Genomic DNA, 17602 nt, shown 5'->3' on the forward strand with positions numbered 1-17602 from the left:
AAACAGAAAAGAGAATGAGAATTAGGCTCTGGTTTATAATCGCGTCCTCTCGTCAACAGACATGGCTTCCCCTCATCAGCTTCCCCTCATCAGCTAAGAGAGGAAGACCCTCCAGAGTAAATAAGGGTGGGCTGTAGAAGGATTAGCTCAAGCCATGGGTGTCCAACCTTGGCGACTTTTGAGACTTGCGGACTTCGACTCCCAAAATTCCCTAGCCAAAATGGCTGGCTGGGGAATTCTGGGAGTTGAAGTCCACAGGTCTTAAAATTGCCACTCCTGGATTATTCTAGAGTTATCAAACCCATTTGGAAAAACCAATGACCCCATGTTATTAAATCTAACACGGTCAAAATGTTGGAATGGTGATTACGATTGTGTGACCTAAACTCTGGCTGTTTTTTTTTTTTAATATACAGAGTTTCTATTACGACATTGTGGCTGCCATCTTGATTTCTTTTTTTTCCATAAACCAATATATTTCCTAATGCCTAAAAATTATTCCTAATTTAGCTCTACCATCCTCCATACTTGCTGGCTGTTATTCTCTTCAAGGATATCTTCCTGATATGCCAAGAAAGTTCAATAAAACTCATTCAGCCCCACTTTTAACATCCTCTTGATAATTCCTCTGATTTATTCCTCTGATGCTTCCTTTCTCCTCAGCTCTATTCTCGAAATACAAAGACGGATGTTAAATTACGGAGGATACAGGAGATCCTCAACCATACAGTATGTTGGCATTGCAACAGCCCTATGTCAACTCGCAAAGCATCCCTGGCACATATTCCATGCTTATCTCTCTCAAGGCTGTATCCCAGGGTTACCTACAGCAGCCGGAGGGGAGTGACCTCCACAACCCTTGAAATTGCTCCGTTGGCGAATGTGATTGATGACACATCCTGAGGGGATGGGGGGAAAACAGGGTCATAATTGGTGTGTAAATTACATAGGGTCAGAGATGGCTTCACTTGGGAACGTGTCGATATGAATCTCCTAATAACTAACTGGATTTCTTTTCAAGCTTGGCTCCAGGCTCATGATTTAGTCAGAACCCGGACAGCCTACACATTGCTGAAGCCCCTCCCCATTTTAAACATCCATCAAAAAATGTGTAAAAAAGGGGAGGGGTTTTCACTTCATAGCAGCGGCTGCCATTTTGATATTTTCGGGCCCCCGTGGATGCCTCTACACAGCCGCGGAATGCTCCGTTGACTTACTAAAGGTGTAGCAGTTATTCACCAAGGCAGAGAGGCTGCAGGCGTAGGTATGAACGGGCACGTATGCAGCTGAAGTGTTCCACTTCGGATCTCTCACAATGACATTGTAGATCACGCCTTGTCCAGGAAGTGACGAGAAGTATAGGTCAGTTCTGTCTTGGCTGGTTAAGGTCATCATCTGGGAGGACATTAAAAAATAAAAATTAGAAGGCGCATGAAGAAAAATGGGTCACAGGTCCTGTCTGTCTGTCTTCATCTATCCACCAATTATCTATTGCCTGCCTGCCTATCTCTCTATCTGTGTATTTTCTATCAATCGTAGATAATGATGGGTAGATAGTAGATAGATGGATGGACGAATGGATGGATGGACGGACGGATGGACGGACAGACAGAAATGGGTGTACAGATGAAAATCTATCTATCTCCATCTATCTACCCATCCGTCTGTCTGTATCTATCCATCCATCATTATCTATCTTCATCATTATGTGTCCACCCGTCTGTCTATTATATCTATCTATCTACTATTATCTATCTGTTTACCTACCTATCATAGATAATGATAGGTAGGTAGGAGTAGGTAGGTAGGTGTCTGTATCTATCTATCTATCTATCTATCTATCTATCTATCTATCTACCTGTCTGTCTGTCTCTCTCTCTCTCTCTCATCTATCTATCTACCTACCTACCTATCATAGATAATGAGTAGATAGATAGATAGACAGACAAACAGCTAAATAGATAGGTGTCTGTCTCTATCATTATCTCTCTACCTACCTATCATAATTGGTAGGTAGGTGGATGGATGGATAGATAGATAGAGAGGTAGATAGATACATAGAGATAGATAGATAGATAGATAGATAGATAGATAGATAGATAGATAGATAGATAGATACGGTAGGTGATAGATGATTGATAGACAGACAGACAGCTAAATAGATTTAGTGTCTGTCTGTCTCTATCTACTGTATCTCTATCTATCCTCTCCCTCATCCATCCATCTATCTACAGTATCTATCTATCTATCTATCTATCTATCTATCTATCTATCTATCTATCTATCTATCTATCTATCTACCTATCTACCTACCTATCTATCTATCTATCTATCTATCTATCTATCTATCTATCTATCTATCTATCTACCTACCTACCTACCTACCTACCTACCTACCTACCTACCTACCTATCTATCTATCTATCTATCTATCTATCTATCTATCTACCTACCTATCTATTGCTGTGTCTAATAATCCACAGATCTAAAGATTCCCATTGGGGAGAAAAAAAACCTTCAAATCAATAAAGTTTCCAACCCTCATCCGCAATGAAAACCGGCGTGACTTACTTTAGATCCGTGAGCCTGGATGCTTTGGACTTCTGACATTCTTCTCATATGACTCACAAACGTGGCTTCCGACAAATCATTCTCGGGCAAAAAATACTGGTAGACATCATAAGAGAGTCTCCACCTGGAATCCAGACTGGTTTCCGAATCACAGGATGGTGGGTTTGCCCCTCTGAACAATAAGAAGGAAATTGGAGATGGTTTGGACTTTGGAGAGCCACATCTTCATGCCAAGCCTCCAGAATATTTAAATTCTTGTTCCCCCATACCCAGTCACTTAAAAGAATAATTTCAAATAGAAAGAGAAACTTATGGACCTCAAGAGCATTTCAGCAAGTGATAGCAACTGGATATCTTTCCTTGACCTCAAAATACTCAACAGAGTCAAACCCGGTTAGAACTTGGACAAGAGACCACGAGAAAATACCAGTGGGGTGGACTAGATAGTTAAAAAAAAATAGAAAAAGACAATGGCAAACCACTTCTGAACCACTGCAAAACATTAAGTAACAGTAAAGGTTCCCCTCGCACATACGTGCTAGTCGTTCCCGACTCTAGGGGGCGGTGCTCATCTCCGTTTCAAAGCCGAAGAGCCAGCGCTGTCCGGAGACGTTTCCGTGGTCATGTGGCCGGCATGACTCAACACCAAAGGCACACGGAACGCTGTTACCTTCCCACCAAAGGTGGTCCCTCTTTTTCTACTTGCATTTTTTACGCGCTTTCGAACTGCTAGGTTGGCTGAAGCTGGGACAAGTCACGGGAGCTCACCCCGTTACGCGACACTAGGGATTCGAACCACTGAACTGCCAATCTTTCTATCGACACACTCATCATCTTAGCTACTGAGCCATCGCGTCCCTTGCAACATTAATAACATTAATTAATAACATATAATGCAAAACATTACATGGATATATAGGTCCGTGAGTTATCATGAGCTACCTCAATTTGACGGACAATTTTAACCACGTGGTAATACAAGCACAGCAACTCCAATGAGCAAACCTAAGCCTTGAAAGTGCTGAAAAGCGTAATTCAGCCACACTTGGAAAACCACAGGTTTACACCTTGGATAATTGACTTGTAATATGCTGCTACCTTGTGTAATTAAGTTCCGTGTTGATGCTACAAGCGTAGTAAAATTAACTGGGAAATAATGACTCTTTCTGGTTTAATGGTGGCAAATCTTTTAATAGTTGAAGAAGGAGTGCTGAGAAGAGCAACAAAGATTATTAGGGGACTGGAAGCTAAAACATAGAAAGAATAGTTGCTGGAATTGGGTATGTCTAGTTTGATGAAGAGAAGGACTAAGGGAGACATGATAGCAGTCTTCCAGTATTTGAGGGGCTGCCCCAAAGAAGAGGGAGTCAAGCTATTCTCCAAAGCACCTGAGGGTAGGACAGGAAGCAATGGGTGGAAATTCATCAAGGAGAGAAACAACCTGGAATTAAGGAGAAATTTCCTGACTGGGAGGACAATTAATCAGTGGAACAGCTTGCCACCAGAAGTTGTGGTTGCTCCATCACTGGAGGCTTTCAAGAAGAAACTGGACAACCATTTGTCTGAAACGGTAACAGGGTTTCCTGCCTAAGTAGGGGGTTGGACTAGAAGACCTCCAAGGTCCCTTCCAACTCTGTTATTCTGTTAATATGGAAGATCTCATCTGAGGAACAGCCACCCAATCTCGGCTAAATTGCAAATTCATTTTTAAACATCTTTTAACTTTGGACTGTGTGAACATCTATGTAAATATTGAAAGGATCTATATATATATATAGAGAGAGAGAGATTTATATGCCCCAGATTTAAGTCTTCTCGGCGATAGCCCACCCTTTTGAGATAGCTTACTCCCAGATATCCAGATTCTGTTTCCTTACTACATTTTGGAAGAATTGTAAAATCAGAGCTCGGCCGAACGGCATTTAGGAATAAATGAGCTCTCGCTGTCCCTAAGAGTGGCCGACCAGATTGGTTATTATAACTGCATTAATCGATTTTTGTTTTTAATCTTAGAAGATTAAGAGCCTTGGTAGTACAGTGGTCTAAGGCACCCTGTTATTAAGATGATTATTAAGACCAGCTGCCTGCAATTACTGCAGGTTCGAATCTCGCCAAGGCTCAAGGTTGACTCAGCCTTCCATCCTTTCTAAGGTAGGTGAAATGAGGACCCAGATTATGGGGGCAATAAGATGACTTTGTATAAATATACAAAAGTATGAAGGCTATTGCTTAACGCATTGTAAGCCGCCCTGAGTCTCCGGAGAAGGGCGGCATATAAATCAAATTAAAATATATATATATTGTAAGCTGCTTATTCTCCACAAATGAAGGGGCATCTGAGCTTAATAATGAATAAAAATACTCAAAAGCCAGGAATTCATGTCACCGCCATCTTTGCAACCGAGAGAAATAAACGCTTCTTTTAGGTAGTTTATTCCAGTGTAAAACCACCTATAAAATAATCCCATTTAGCCAATTTCTCTTCGACGATTTCTTTGGGAGGGGACAACCATGAATTATTTCTGAAAACTATCTTCTATTTTATCCTTCCTTCAATCAATAGATATTTATCTAAACAGACCTACATAGCTGTCTAACTCAGACACACCTCCAACGTTGCTCCTTCAGCGTTCCAGGTTTTGCAGTCAAATGGGACAAAACTCACTTAACCAATGTCTCACTTAGCAACAGAAATCCGGGGTTCAATTGTGGTCGTAAGTTGAGGAGTACCTGTATTTGATTAAGGAACAATCGTAGCACCGGAAAACCTTACAGAAAAGACAAGAGTTTCCCCACAGAGGAACAGTGTTGTGGCCGGTCGGCCACCGGCCCCTCCAGCAGCCAAATCAAAGGAGGGGGGAGGCATGGGAGACATGGTCAGCATCTAAGCATCCTGGGAGCTCCAAGAGGGGGAAGAGGGAGTAGAGCTGGCAGAGAGAGAGAGAGACCGAGGCGGAACCTGGACTGTCTGTCAACCCTCAGATGAAGCGTCAACAGCCTCCAGGTTTGGAGGTGGCTGATGAGGAAGAGGAGGAACAGCTGGGTCCAGTGCCTGATGCGCAGAAGGCAGAGGAGAGGAGAGCAGTGGGAATCTATGGGCTGGTCCTTCGGACAGGAGAGCCACCGTGGATAAAAGGCAGGGGACGGAGATGAATAGATGGGACAGACAACTATTCATCTTCCAGATGGACTGACTTGTTAGCTGGCGTTGAGAGAGAAACTTTTTGCCGGGACTGCCGGCGTTCCTAATAAAGGAATCTTTTGAGTTAACTTCAGAGGGTTAGTCGTGTTTGGGCAGCTGCGTCAGAACAAACAGCTTTTCATTAACTTTCCTTGCTTCCTAGCTCTAAAAAGCGACCAGGGTCTTCAGATGGACTTCAACCATCATCCACCATCTTCCTCTGAAGTCTTGTTTCTTTCACCTAAGAACAACACCCAGCTTGGGCCTACCTCGCGTACCCCAGATTGGCTGGAGCAAATATAATGTGGGTCTCAGCCAGGTTATATTCTAGATACAGGTTGGGATCCGTTTCCAAATCAAATTCCAAGTTGCATCCTCCAGGTATTGGATCTAGGCAGAATAAAAACATAAATAAAATAAAGTCAAGGAACAGGAGTAAGGAAGGATCTCGAAAATGAAACAACATTTTGTCCACTGCTTTTGATAATAAGACGGCGTGCGACTGAATTGCATTCAGCCCAGGATGAACAGAATATACAGCTGTGGATACAGATGTTTTACAGCTGTGAGTTGGACAGCTACATAGAGGTAGTCTTTCACTTACAATAATTCATTTACTGACCGTAAATGAAAAAAGTGACATGACCATTTTTCACACTTATGACCACTGCAGCATCCCCATGGTCACGTGATCAAAATTCAGATATTTGGCAACTGACTCATACTTATGACAGTGGCAGGGTCCGGGGGGGGGGGGGTCACGTGATTCCCTTTTGTGACCTTCTGATGACCTTCTGTGACCTTTTGTGACCTTCTGACTTAGGAGCCACGTGACTAGCGTAACAACTATGGTGATTCGCTTAACAACTATAGCAAGAAAGGTCGTAAAACGAGGCAACATTCACTTAACAGCTCTCGCCTAGCAACAGACATTTTGGGATTAATTATGATAGATAGAGTAGGATAGATAGATAGATAGATAGGTAGGTAGGTAGGTAGGTAGGTAGATAGATAGATAGAGATACTGTATGATAGATAGATAGATAGATAGATAGATAGATAGATAGATAGATAGATAGATAGATATAGAGATACTGTATGATAGATGATTAGATAGATAGATAGATAGATAGATGAATGTATAGAGATAGAGATTATATAGAATAGAAATAGATGATAGATAGATGAATGTATAGATAGATATAGAGATACTGTATGATAGATATAGATAGAATAGATGATAGATAGATATAAATAGAGATACTGTATGATAGATGATTAGAGAGAGAGAGAGAGAGAGATGAATGTATAGATCCTATAGAATGTATAGGATAGAAATAGATGATAGATAGATAGATAGATAGATAGATAGATAGATAGATAGATAGGTAGATAGATATAGAGATACTGTATGATAGATATAGATAGAATAGATGATAGATATAAATAGAGATACTGTATGATAGATGATTAGATAGATAGATAGATAGATAGATAGATAGATAGATAGATAGATAGATAATGAATGTATAGATAGATAGAGATTATATAGGATATAAATAGATGATAAATAGATAGATAGATAGATGATAGATAGTTGATAGATAGATAGATAGATAGATAGATAGATAGATAGATAGATGGATGGATGGATGGATGGATGGATGGATGGATGGATGGATAGATGGATGTAGTGGAAGAGAAAGACAGAGATGATGGATAAACTGATAGGTAGATATACACAGAGATGATAGGAGACTGACAGATATGGACAGATACAGGTAGACCCAGAGAGAGAGATGACAGATACTGACATAAATAGACAGACAGAACCACCGTATTATGATGGCCACAAGCATTCTGAAGTTGAATCTTGGCCCATACACTGGTCCTCTACATCTGATACCATAATGATGGCTGAAGCAATATTCCATTGCTGCCGGCCCCTCCTGCAGAAGCAGCCGAATCAGAGGAGGAGGAGGAGGTGTGAGAGCCAGGGCCAGCATTAAGGCAACCTGAGAGCTCCGAAGGGGAAGAGGGAATGGAGCTGGCAGAGAGAGAGAGACGGAGGCACACTCTAGGCTGTCTGTCAGCCCTCAGATGGAGAGTCAACAGCCCCCAGGTCTGGAGGTGGCTGATGAGGAAGAGGAGGAACAGCTGGGTCCAGTGCCTGACACACAGATGCACAGAAGGCAGAGGAGAGGAGAGCAGTGGAAATCTATGGGCTGGTCCTTGGGATGGAAGAGCCACCACTGCTAGCGAAGCCTTACCCTAGCTCTGGGGATAAAAGGCAGGGGGCGATGAATAGGTATGGTAGACAACTATTCATCTTCCGGACGGACAGACTTGTTAGCCTGCAGTGAGGGAGAAACTTTTTGCCGGGGCTGCTGGAACTACTAATTAAAGGAATCTTTTGAGTTCACTTCAGAGAGTTTGTTGTGTTTGAGGAGCTGGGTCAGAACACTGAACCTTATCTGCCGACAAAGGCCAAACTTACCTTTTTCGGTGTAGGGCAAAGAAACGGCTGTGCTCAGCACCTGATCCGTACCCACCGCTCGCAAATACCACGTGCACACCGTCTGTTCAGGTCGAAGCACCGAAACTAAACCTCGGTCTATTCCAGTTCCCGAGTTGCTAGGAGAAGGTTCCTAAGAAGCGAAAGAAATCATTGCGCCTTTCCAGAAACCGAAGAGATTTTCAGTTTCAATTTTCTTTTCCGGGTCTTAGAAAACGGGGTTTGCAATACCTTCGCAAAGGAGACGGTCACATTTTGGTAGTGGGCATGGATCTGAAAGAGGACGAGCGTCACGTTGCCAGCGATGTTCCTCAAGACAGCTTCAGCTGGGACACTTTCATTCAGCAAGAAATTCCTGAACTTCCCCAAGGAAAACTCGAGGAGGAGGCCTGCTGTAAAAGGGGGAAAGCCAAAACAATTTATTTATATATTTTCATGTTACATACATGCGTAAGTGCTTAATGAACAGCGTAGTGTCTGGATCAGTTTATTTTTATACAACAGTACTCTTCCCACTCCTAATTTCTACCTCTACTACCCAATCATTTATAAAACAAGTCCCGTGTTCGAAAATACTCTGTGTCTTCTTTGTCTTTTTTTTAATATTTTTTTTTAAAACAAACAAACATACAAACAGTACATTTTTTCTGAATAGAGCAGGGGTCTGCAACCTTAAACACTCAAAGAGACATTCGGACCCGTTTCCCACAGAAAAGAAAACACCGGGAGCCACAAAACCCTTCCCGTGCCTGACTATTTCCTGAGCGGCCACAAAACTAGCAAATGTAGTTGAATTAAACGTTCTGTTTTCTTCTGAAACTTTTCTTTTCTTGGATTTATCCATGGTTGGCCTACCGGGAGGGTCAAAAAGCTCAATAAATCACGTGCCAGCGGGAGTTGCACATTGGCAATTGTGACGTATATTTTGAGTGACAGGGAGCTGCAGCAGAAGGATGAAAGAGCCACATGCGGCTCCAGAGCCGCAAGTTGCTGACCCCTGGAATAGAGTATTGACCGAGTCAAAATTTATACAGTTTATAACATAAGTATAAAATTTTAAATTCCCATCCTCTTTTTAAAAATTTTTCCCAAATATGATTGATATATTTCAATTTCTGCCATAATATTCCTTTTTTTTCTACTTTTGTTTTTCATCTCTACTTAATATTTAATACATAATCAATATTACCACCCGCCTTAACCTCCAATCTGAATCTTATTTCATTTCATTATCTTATTTCTCCATTTTTTTTAATTTATTTTTATTTATTTTTTTAATTTGATTTATATGCCGCCCTTCTCCGGAGACTCAGGGCGGCTTACAATGTGCTCAGCAATAGCCTTCATACTTTTGTATATTTTATACAAAGTCAGCTTATTGCCCCCACAAACTGGGTCCTCATTTCACCTACCTTAGAAAGGATGGAAGGCTGAGTCAACCTTGAGCCTTGGCGAGATTCGAACCTGCAGTAAATTGCAGGCAGCTGTGTTAATAACAGGGTGTGTAGACCACTGTACTATCAAGGCTCTTTATCACATGAATTTATCACATGAATTTTCTCAAAACCACCACATTTGCAAACTATCATCAATTTCTTTTCTCTCATTTCCTTCCGCGCATGTGCTTTGCTTGTGTGCGCGCTTCCACACATGTGCACGGCTTAAAAAATGCAGCTAAATAGGACAGCGTAGCGCTGGGGCAGGTGGGCAGGCCCACCCGCAGATCACAACTACCAGTTTTCCCGAACCGGCTGAATCCCACCTCTGATAATACGTCCCCGGTGCCTGGTTACATTTCCAACATTTGGCGGACATAGAAGAAAAAGAGGCTCTTGAGCAATGAACACATCTTCTATAAATGCACAGGTAGTCCTTGACTTAACAACCACAATTTGAGCCCAAAATTCCTGTTGCTAAGGGAGACCTTCGTTAAGTGAGTTTGACCCCCATTTTACCAACTTTCTGGCCTCGGCTGTTAAGTGAATCTGGCTTCCCCATTGATTTGGCTCGTCCAAAGGTTGCAAAAGGGGATACAGCAACGGTCATAAGTATGAACCCGTGGCCAAGTGGCTGAATTTTGATCACGTAACCACGGGAAGACTGCAAAGGTCCTAACTGTGAAAAACTGTCCTAAAGTCCCTTTGTTCAGTGCCATTGTAACTTTGAATGTAACTTTGAACTTTGAACTCAGTGGACTGTTTTAAGTCGAGTACTACCTGTGCTCAAATCTGGAGAGACAAACTCTTGTAACCTTTCAGCTCTTCCTCCAAAAGAGCAGACTGTGTAACATAACAACGCCCTACCCTAAGTCCACCGGTTGAAAAACTTGCTAACCGTTGAGATAAGCTTTTGATGGATATCTTCATCCAGAGTTTATTCAATATATCTCAAGGGCTTGCCCCAAAGAAGAGGGAGGCCCACCTATTCTCCAAAGCACCTGAAGGCAGGACAAGAAGCAACGGGTGGAAAGTAACCAAGGAGAGAAGCAACCTGGAATTAAGGAGAAATTTCCTGACAGTGAGGACAATTAACCAGTGGAACAGCTTGCCACCAGAAGTTGTGAATGCTCCATCACTGGAAGCTTTTAAGAAGAGACTGGACAGCCATCTGTCTGGAATGTTATAGGGTCTCCTGCTTGAGGAAGAGGCTGGTCTAGAAGACCTCCAAGGACCCTTCCAGCTCTATTCTGATTATTATTGTTATATTATTATTAGTATTATTATTAAGGAGAAACTTCCTAACAGGGAGGACAATTAACCAGTGAAACAAGTTGCCTCCAGAAGTCATGAATGCTCCAGCACTGGAGGTTTTTAAAAAGCGACTCGACAGCCTTTTGTCTGAAATAGCATACAGTTTCCTGCCTGAGCAGGGGGTTAGACTAGAAGACCTCCAAGGTCCCTTCCAATTTTGTTATTCTATTCTACTCTATTCTGCTTCGTTCTGTATTCTACCCTACCCTACCCTATTCTATTCTACTCTACTCTATTCTATATTCTGTTCTAATTCTATATTCTATTCCATTCTCTTCCATATTTTCTTTTCTTTTCTCTTTTCTTTCTTTTTTCTTTTCTTTTCTTTTTTCTTTTTTTCTATTCTATTCTACTCTACTCAACTCTATATTCTGTTCTAATTCTATATTCTATTCCATTCTATTCCATATTTTCTATTCTATTCTATTCTATTCTGTTCTGTTCTGTTCTGTTCTGTTCTACTCTACTACTCTACTCTATATTCTGTTCTAATTCTATATGCTATTCCATTCTATTCCATATTTTCTTTTCTTTTCTTTTTTCTTTTTTTCTATTCTACTCTACTCTACTCTACTCTACTCTACTCTACTCTACTCTACTCTACTCTATATTCTGTTCTAATTCTATATTCTATTCCATTCTATTCCATATTTTCTTTTCTTTTCTTTTTTCTTTTTTTTCTACTCTACTCTACTCTACTCTACTCTACTCTACTCTACTCTACTCTACTCTACTCTATATTCTGTTCTAATTCTATATTCTATTCCATTCTATTCCATATTTTCTATTCTATTCTATTCTATTCTATTCTATTCTATTCTATTCTATTCTATTCTATTCTATTCTACTCTACTCTACTCTACTCTATATTCTGTTCTAATTCTATATTCTATTCTATTCTACTCAATACAGTAATGGAGATTGCAGCATTCTTGCAACAAGGACGTTAAGGGGGAAAAAAATCACCTTAGTAATAAAACTAGGCTGTCTCCGACAGCACAAGCACAGACGTGCAACTGGTCAGATTGGGTGGATAACTGATTCATGTTCTGTGTACACAAGTCCTACAAGAGCACACAGGCCATGTAGGTAAACAGGACTGAGCCGTGGAGATCTTTGAGCTTCTGAAAACTTGCCCATCCTCCTCCTCCTGTGCAATTTGGGGAAAGAAGGAAGGAGAATGTTTCTGCAGTCTGATGAACTTGCCCGGCTAAATTTAATTACGCTGATGATAAACAAGATTTTTTTTTCCCTCTCCATAATTATGGCTGAAAGCATCCAGTGTTAATTAGTTTGGAGAACGAGAGGAAGCCAAGCAGAAGAAAATAGCATCCATCCATGGTCACTCATGGGCCCCTGAAGATGACAAGGAGAGGAAAAACTCACCCATGCACCGAATTTCAGGTTTGTGCCTTAAGCTAAATCTAGCTACTCCTCGATTTACAACCACAATGGAACCCGACATTTACGTTGCTAAGTGAGACATTAGTTAGGTGATAGATAGAGATAGATATAAAGAAAGATAGATGATAGAAATAGATAGATAGATATAAAGATATACTGTATGATAGATATAGATACATATAGATAGATGATAGAGATAGATATAAAGATACATAGATAGATAGATAGATAGATAGATAGATAGATAGATAGATAGACAGATAGACAGATAGATAGATAGAGATAAATATAAAGATAGATAGATGACAGAGATAGATATAAAGATAGATAGATAGATGATAGATAGATATAAAGATATACTGTATGATAGATATAGATACATATAGGTAGATGATAGATATAGATATAAAGATACATAGATAGATAGAGATAGAGATAAATATAAAGATAGATAGATAGATGATAGATAGATAGAGAGATATAAAGATAGATGATAGATAAGATAGATGGAAGATAGATAACTTCCCTCTAACTAACTTAGCAACTGCGGTGATTCACTTAACAGGTATGGCAAGAAAGGTTGTAAAATGGGACAAAACTCACTTAACAACTGTCTCGCTTAGCAACAGAAATGTTGAGCTCAATTGCAGTCGTACGTCGAGGACTACCTGTAGTCCCTACTTTGATTCAGGCTGCTTGCTAAGTCGAAATGTGATTGATTCAGTTTGGGCTTCATATCTTTAAAGATACTTTGCTCGGCCCGAATAAAAATACCGTCCAACTGTGAATTATTATTATTATTATTATTATTATTATTATTATTATTATTATTATTATTTCATTCTATCAAGCCAATTTTGGTTACTTTGAACGAACTTCGGATGAGATACCGAGAACTTCTGCGCCCGGAGACAAAATTCCTTTTGTGGTCCCACTTGGCCAATGAAGGATATTCCTAATATTCGTTTTAGAACGTCTCTTCACACAGACTCTGGTTTTCACAGCACATCATGTGCCAAATTTGCGCAATTCAGCAAGGAAAACCCAGGAAGATGGGCAGGACTCATTAGTGGGACAGATAATTAAATTGCGGGCTAAGGAACATCTCCTCCTGCTCCAAGGCCAACAACTCCGTCAACAAAAACAATATGCTTGTTCATTTTGCTGAGAAAGCCAGGAACAAACTTCACTATTACTAAAACCCATGACTCAAACTACAAGGGGCACATGATAAATTCTTTCATGGCCTACAATTCCCATGACTGCTTCGTTTCCTGTGGAAGCAACCTCGCTCATCCCTGCATCTTGGTCCAGAATTATTATTATTATTATTTTTTAGCCATCGGGGCTTTGTCGTCTTAACAATGACACACCCAACACAAGTTTTTCTGCTTCCATCTTGTAGCAGAAAGTTTTATTTTGTCCTCCACTCTGCTCTACGGGTAGTCCTCGAACTTACGAGCACAATGGCGCACGACGTGCTTCTTGTGATGTAAGAATTCGTGCGAAGTGAGCTTTGCTCCTTTTTAATGACTTTTCTCGCTGCAGTTGTTAGGGGTGAGGTTGTCAATCCAGGGGTGAAATGCTCCCGGTTCAGACCGGATTGCCCGATGGTGGTTCGGAGAACCGGTAGCAAAAATCCCTGCCCCCCCCCCACATGCCCAGCTGAGCCACGCAATCATCAGAGGCTTTTTTTTAAATTTTTAAAAGCATTTTTTCTACAACCTCTTCGGCCAAAAAAATGTTTTTAAAAGTTAAAAAAAAAAGCTTCTGATGATCAGGCAACTCAGTTGGGATCGTCAGAGGCTTTTAAAAGCATTTTTTTCTACAACCTCTTTGGCCGAAGAGGTTGTAGAAAAAAATGCTTTTAAAAGTAAAAAAATAATAATGTTGGCCACGCCCACCCAGTCACATTACCCCCACCACCACCAAGCCACGCCCAGAGAACCGGTAGTAACAAATTTTACATTTCACCACTGGTTCAATCAATCACTGCGGTTGATAAGATAGTAACCTGGTTGTTGAGTGAGTCCCAGGCTTAGACTGAAGGCGGAGTCAAAGGCATCATTAGTTTGGAATCTTTATCTAAGAGACTTTTTAAGTCCAGTTGCCCTTGAAGTTTGCTGACTCTTATTTGGCACCAATTCGCCTCCAACGTTAGTACTTCAGTTAGTACTACTTGGGCATAGAGAGCATGAAATAAACTTGTAGTACTTTTGAGCTCTATCCTGATTCCTGACTTCTTGCACCTGACATAAACTAAGCAGGATGGAGAGGCAGGGGGAAAAATACGGCTAGAATAGGAATAGAAATGGGAATACAGGTAATCCTTATGATCAAAATGGAGCCCAACATTTCTGTTGTTAAGGGAGACATTTGTTAAGTGAGTTTTGCCCCATTTTACGACCTTCTTTGCCATACTTGTTAAGTAACCGCTGCAGTTGTTAAGCAAGTAACATGGTTGTTAAGTGAATCTGGTTTCCCCAATGACTTTGCTTGACGGTCATAAATATGAGCCCGTTGGCAAATGTCCGAATTTTGATCACCAGACCATGGTGATGTTCCAACGGTCGTTAAGTGTGTAAAACGTTCATAAATCACTTTTTTTCCAGTGCCGTTGTAACTGTCACTTAACGAACTATTGCAATTCGAGGACTCCCTGTTATCAGGAACGGTGGAACGTTTAAGTCTAGTCACAGCATGTTTTCGCCTCTATGCTCCTTTTGCAAGACTCTCCGAACCACAAACTAGCCAAGCGTGTTTCAAGTCTGGAATATTGGCTAGCTGAGCCTCCTTTGCCAACCCACAACATTAAACTAAATTAATTGGATTGGATTCACACTTAAATCACGCTATCCCTGGAACAGATCCTCCTTAAGCCCAGGCGGGTAGATTCAAAGCGTGACTAAGCCCACGTGTCAACTCACATGCTTCTTTGATGTCTGCTCTTCTACATTTTTCCTCCTAAAATTGAAGGCGTCAAGTTGAAAAGCAGAAAAAAAAAAAAACCCTACAAGAGCTCCTTGGTTGTTTTCTTCTTCTTCTTTATTTATTTTTATTTTATCATATTTGTATACCGCCCTACTCCCGGAGGACTCAGGGCGGTGAACAGCCAAGATAAAAATACAAAGAACATGCAAAAGTTAAAAACTATTAAAAATAGATTAAATAATTTGGGCTCAAAAAACAAATTTAAGACATCCAATTTATCTAAAACATTTAAAACCCAATTTAAAAGGGAGAGTTAGGCCAGAGCAGCCTGTTGGAATAAAAACGTTTTTATAAAAACATTTTGTTACTGGTACTGATGACGTTACCTAGTTGGGTAATGAAATGTCTGCAAGAAAGCAAGCAAGCTCAGAGAGTGCCGAGGAGCCTACAATCCTCCTCCTCCTCCCTTCTAACACTGATGATGTTACCTAGTTAGGTAATGAAACGGCCACAAGAAAGCAAGTAAATAAGAAGGCTCAGAGAGAATCGAGGACCCCGCAGTCCTCCGCTTCCTCCCTTCCAGCACTGATGATGTTACCAGTGGTGGGTTGCTACCGGTTCGCCCCGGTTTTGGCGAACTGGTAGCGGCGGCGGCGGAAGGCTGCACCTACCCACCCAGATGTCATCAAATACACTCTGCGCATGCGCAGAAGTGGTGTGTGCACGAGCGAAGCGAGTAAGCAAGCGCGAACTGGTAGCAAAGGTAAGTGAAACCCACCCCTGGATGTTATCAAGTTGGGTCATGAAACATCTGCAGGAAAACAATCAAGCTCAGGGAGCCCCAGGAACCCCAAAGTCATAGTCTTTGCCTTCTCCTCACCACACACACACACACACACACCCCTCCCTTCTAGTACTGATGAGGTTACCTAGTTGGGTCATGAAACGTCTGCAGGAAAAGCATCCAGCTCAGAGAGCACAAAGGACCCCCCCCACAGTTCAAATTTCTGAGCAAGTGAGGATCTTATTTATCTCCCCTACCTTATCCTCGAGCACTGATATTGTTACCTAGTTGGGTCATGAAACGCCCGCAAGAAAACAGCCAAGCTCAGGGAGCACCAAAGAACCCCGCAGCTCTAATCGCTGAAGAAGTGGGGATCCTAATTTAATCTCCTCTCCCCTGTAGCACTGATGAGGTTACCTAGATGGGTCATGAAACGCCCGCAAGAAAACAGCCAAGCTCAGGGAGCACCAAAGAACCCCGCAGCTCTAATCGCTGAAGAAGTGGGGATCCTAATTTAATCTCCTCTCCCCTGTAGCACTGATGAGGTTACCTAGATGGGTCATGAAACGCCCGCAAGAAAACAGCCAAGCTCAGGGAGCACCAAAGAACCCTGAAGCTCTAATCGCCGAAGAAGTGGGGATCCTAATTTAACCTCCCCTCCCCTGTAGCACTGATGAGGTTACCTAGATGGCTCATGAAAATCTCTGTAAGAAAACTACGAAGCTCAGAGAGCACCAAGGACTCCACAGTTCAATTCTCTAAGCAAACCCCCTCCTCCCTCTAGCACTGATATTGTTACCTAGTTGGGTCATGAAACGTCTGCAAGAAAACCCCCAAGCTCAGAGGCCACCAAGGACCCTTCATTTCAACCCTGAACTACAAACATTCTCCTTTATTGGTACCAAAAAAAAAAAAAAAAATGCACACCAGATCAGACACACAAACGTTACTTATTATCCAAGCACCGACTTCAGTTTATTTATTTATTTTTTTCCCCCCAAGCCGGCTCTTTGTACTCCCTTCGAGACCTGTTGCATAATCTACAAAACAAGGAATTTTTTTGTTGGCACCGGAAAAACGACACCTCCTTGTTGCAAAGCTTGGCTTCTTTTGCAGGCCCTCCCTTTTTTTGGGGGGAGTGGAGGAGAGAAGGGGAGCGTTACAAGGGTTCCCCGGAGATCCCCCCTTCTTTTGATCCCCTCACCTTTACCCCACAAATTCGGGGAAGTGGAATCAGAACCCGAGCCGCTTTTTGCAAAGGCAAACCCCTTCCCCAAGGGATTTTGTGGGGAGGGGGACCCCCCTCAAAAAGCCGAGGCGCCCCTGCGCGCAACCAGCACAGGGCTTGGTCCGGAGAGCAGCGCTGCGCTTTTACGCAGGGGCCATACCCGGCTCTGGCTTTCCCACTCAGCCCCCCCAAGAGACCCCCTTTTTTCCCGGGGGGTGGGGGAGTAAGGCCCGGCTGG

The 17602-nt window shown here is 41.8% G+C and overlaps 1 protein-coding gene across 1 annotated transcript in view; it reads right to left on the minus strand.

Annotated features, from left to right (window-relative positions):
* The window catches only part of TM7SF3 (transmembrane 7 superfamily member 3), a 32896-nt gene that overhangs the window by 15115 nt on the left and 179 nt on the right, over nt 1-17602 (minus strand). The window contains exons 2-6 of the mRNA XM_070947607.1: nt 8499-8659; nt 8250-8400; nt 6022-6142; nt 2572-2743; nt 1218-1395 (exon numbers count right to left, since the gene is read on the minus strand). Coding sequence (XP_070803708.1) covers nt 1218-1395; nt 2572-2743; nt 6022-6142; nt 8250-8400; nt 8499-8659 — 783 coding nt within the window. The remainder of the gene's footprint in view (nt 1-1217; nt 1396-2571; nt 2744-6021; nt 6143-8249; nt 8401-8498; nt 8660-17602) is intronic.

The sequence above is a fragment of the Pituophis catenifer genome, unplaced genomic scaffold, assembly GCF_029215685.1.
Source record: "Pituophis catenifer annectens isolate HBS135680 unplaced genomic scaffold, rPitCat1.0.hap2 SCAF_7, whole genome shotgun sequence".
Lineage (NCBI taxonomy): Eukaryota > Metazoa > Chordata > Lepidosauria > Squamata > Colubridae > Pituophis > Pituophis catenifer.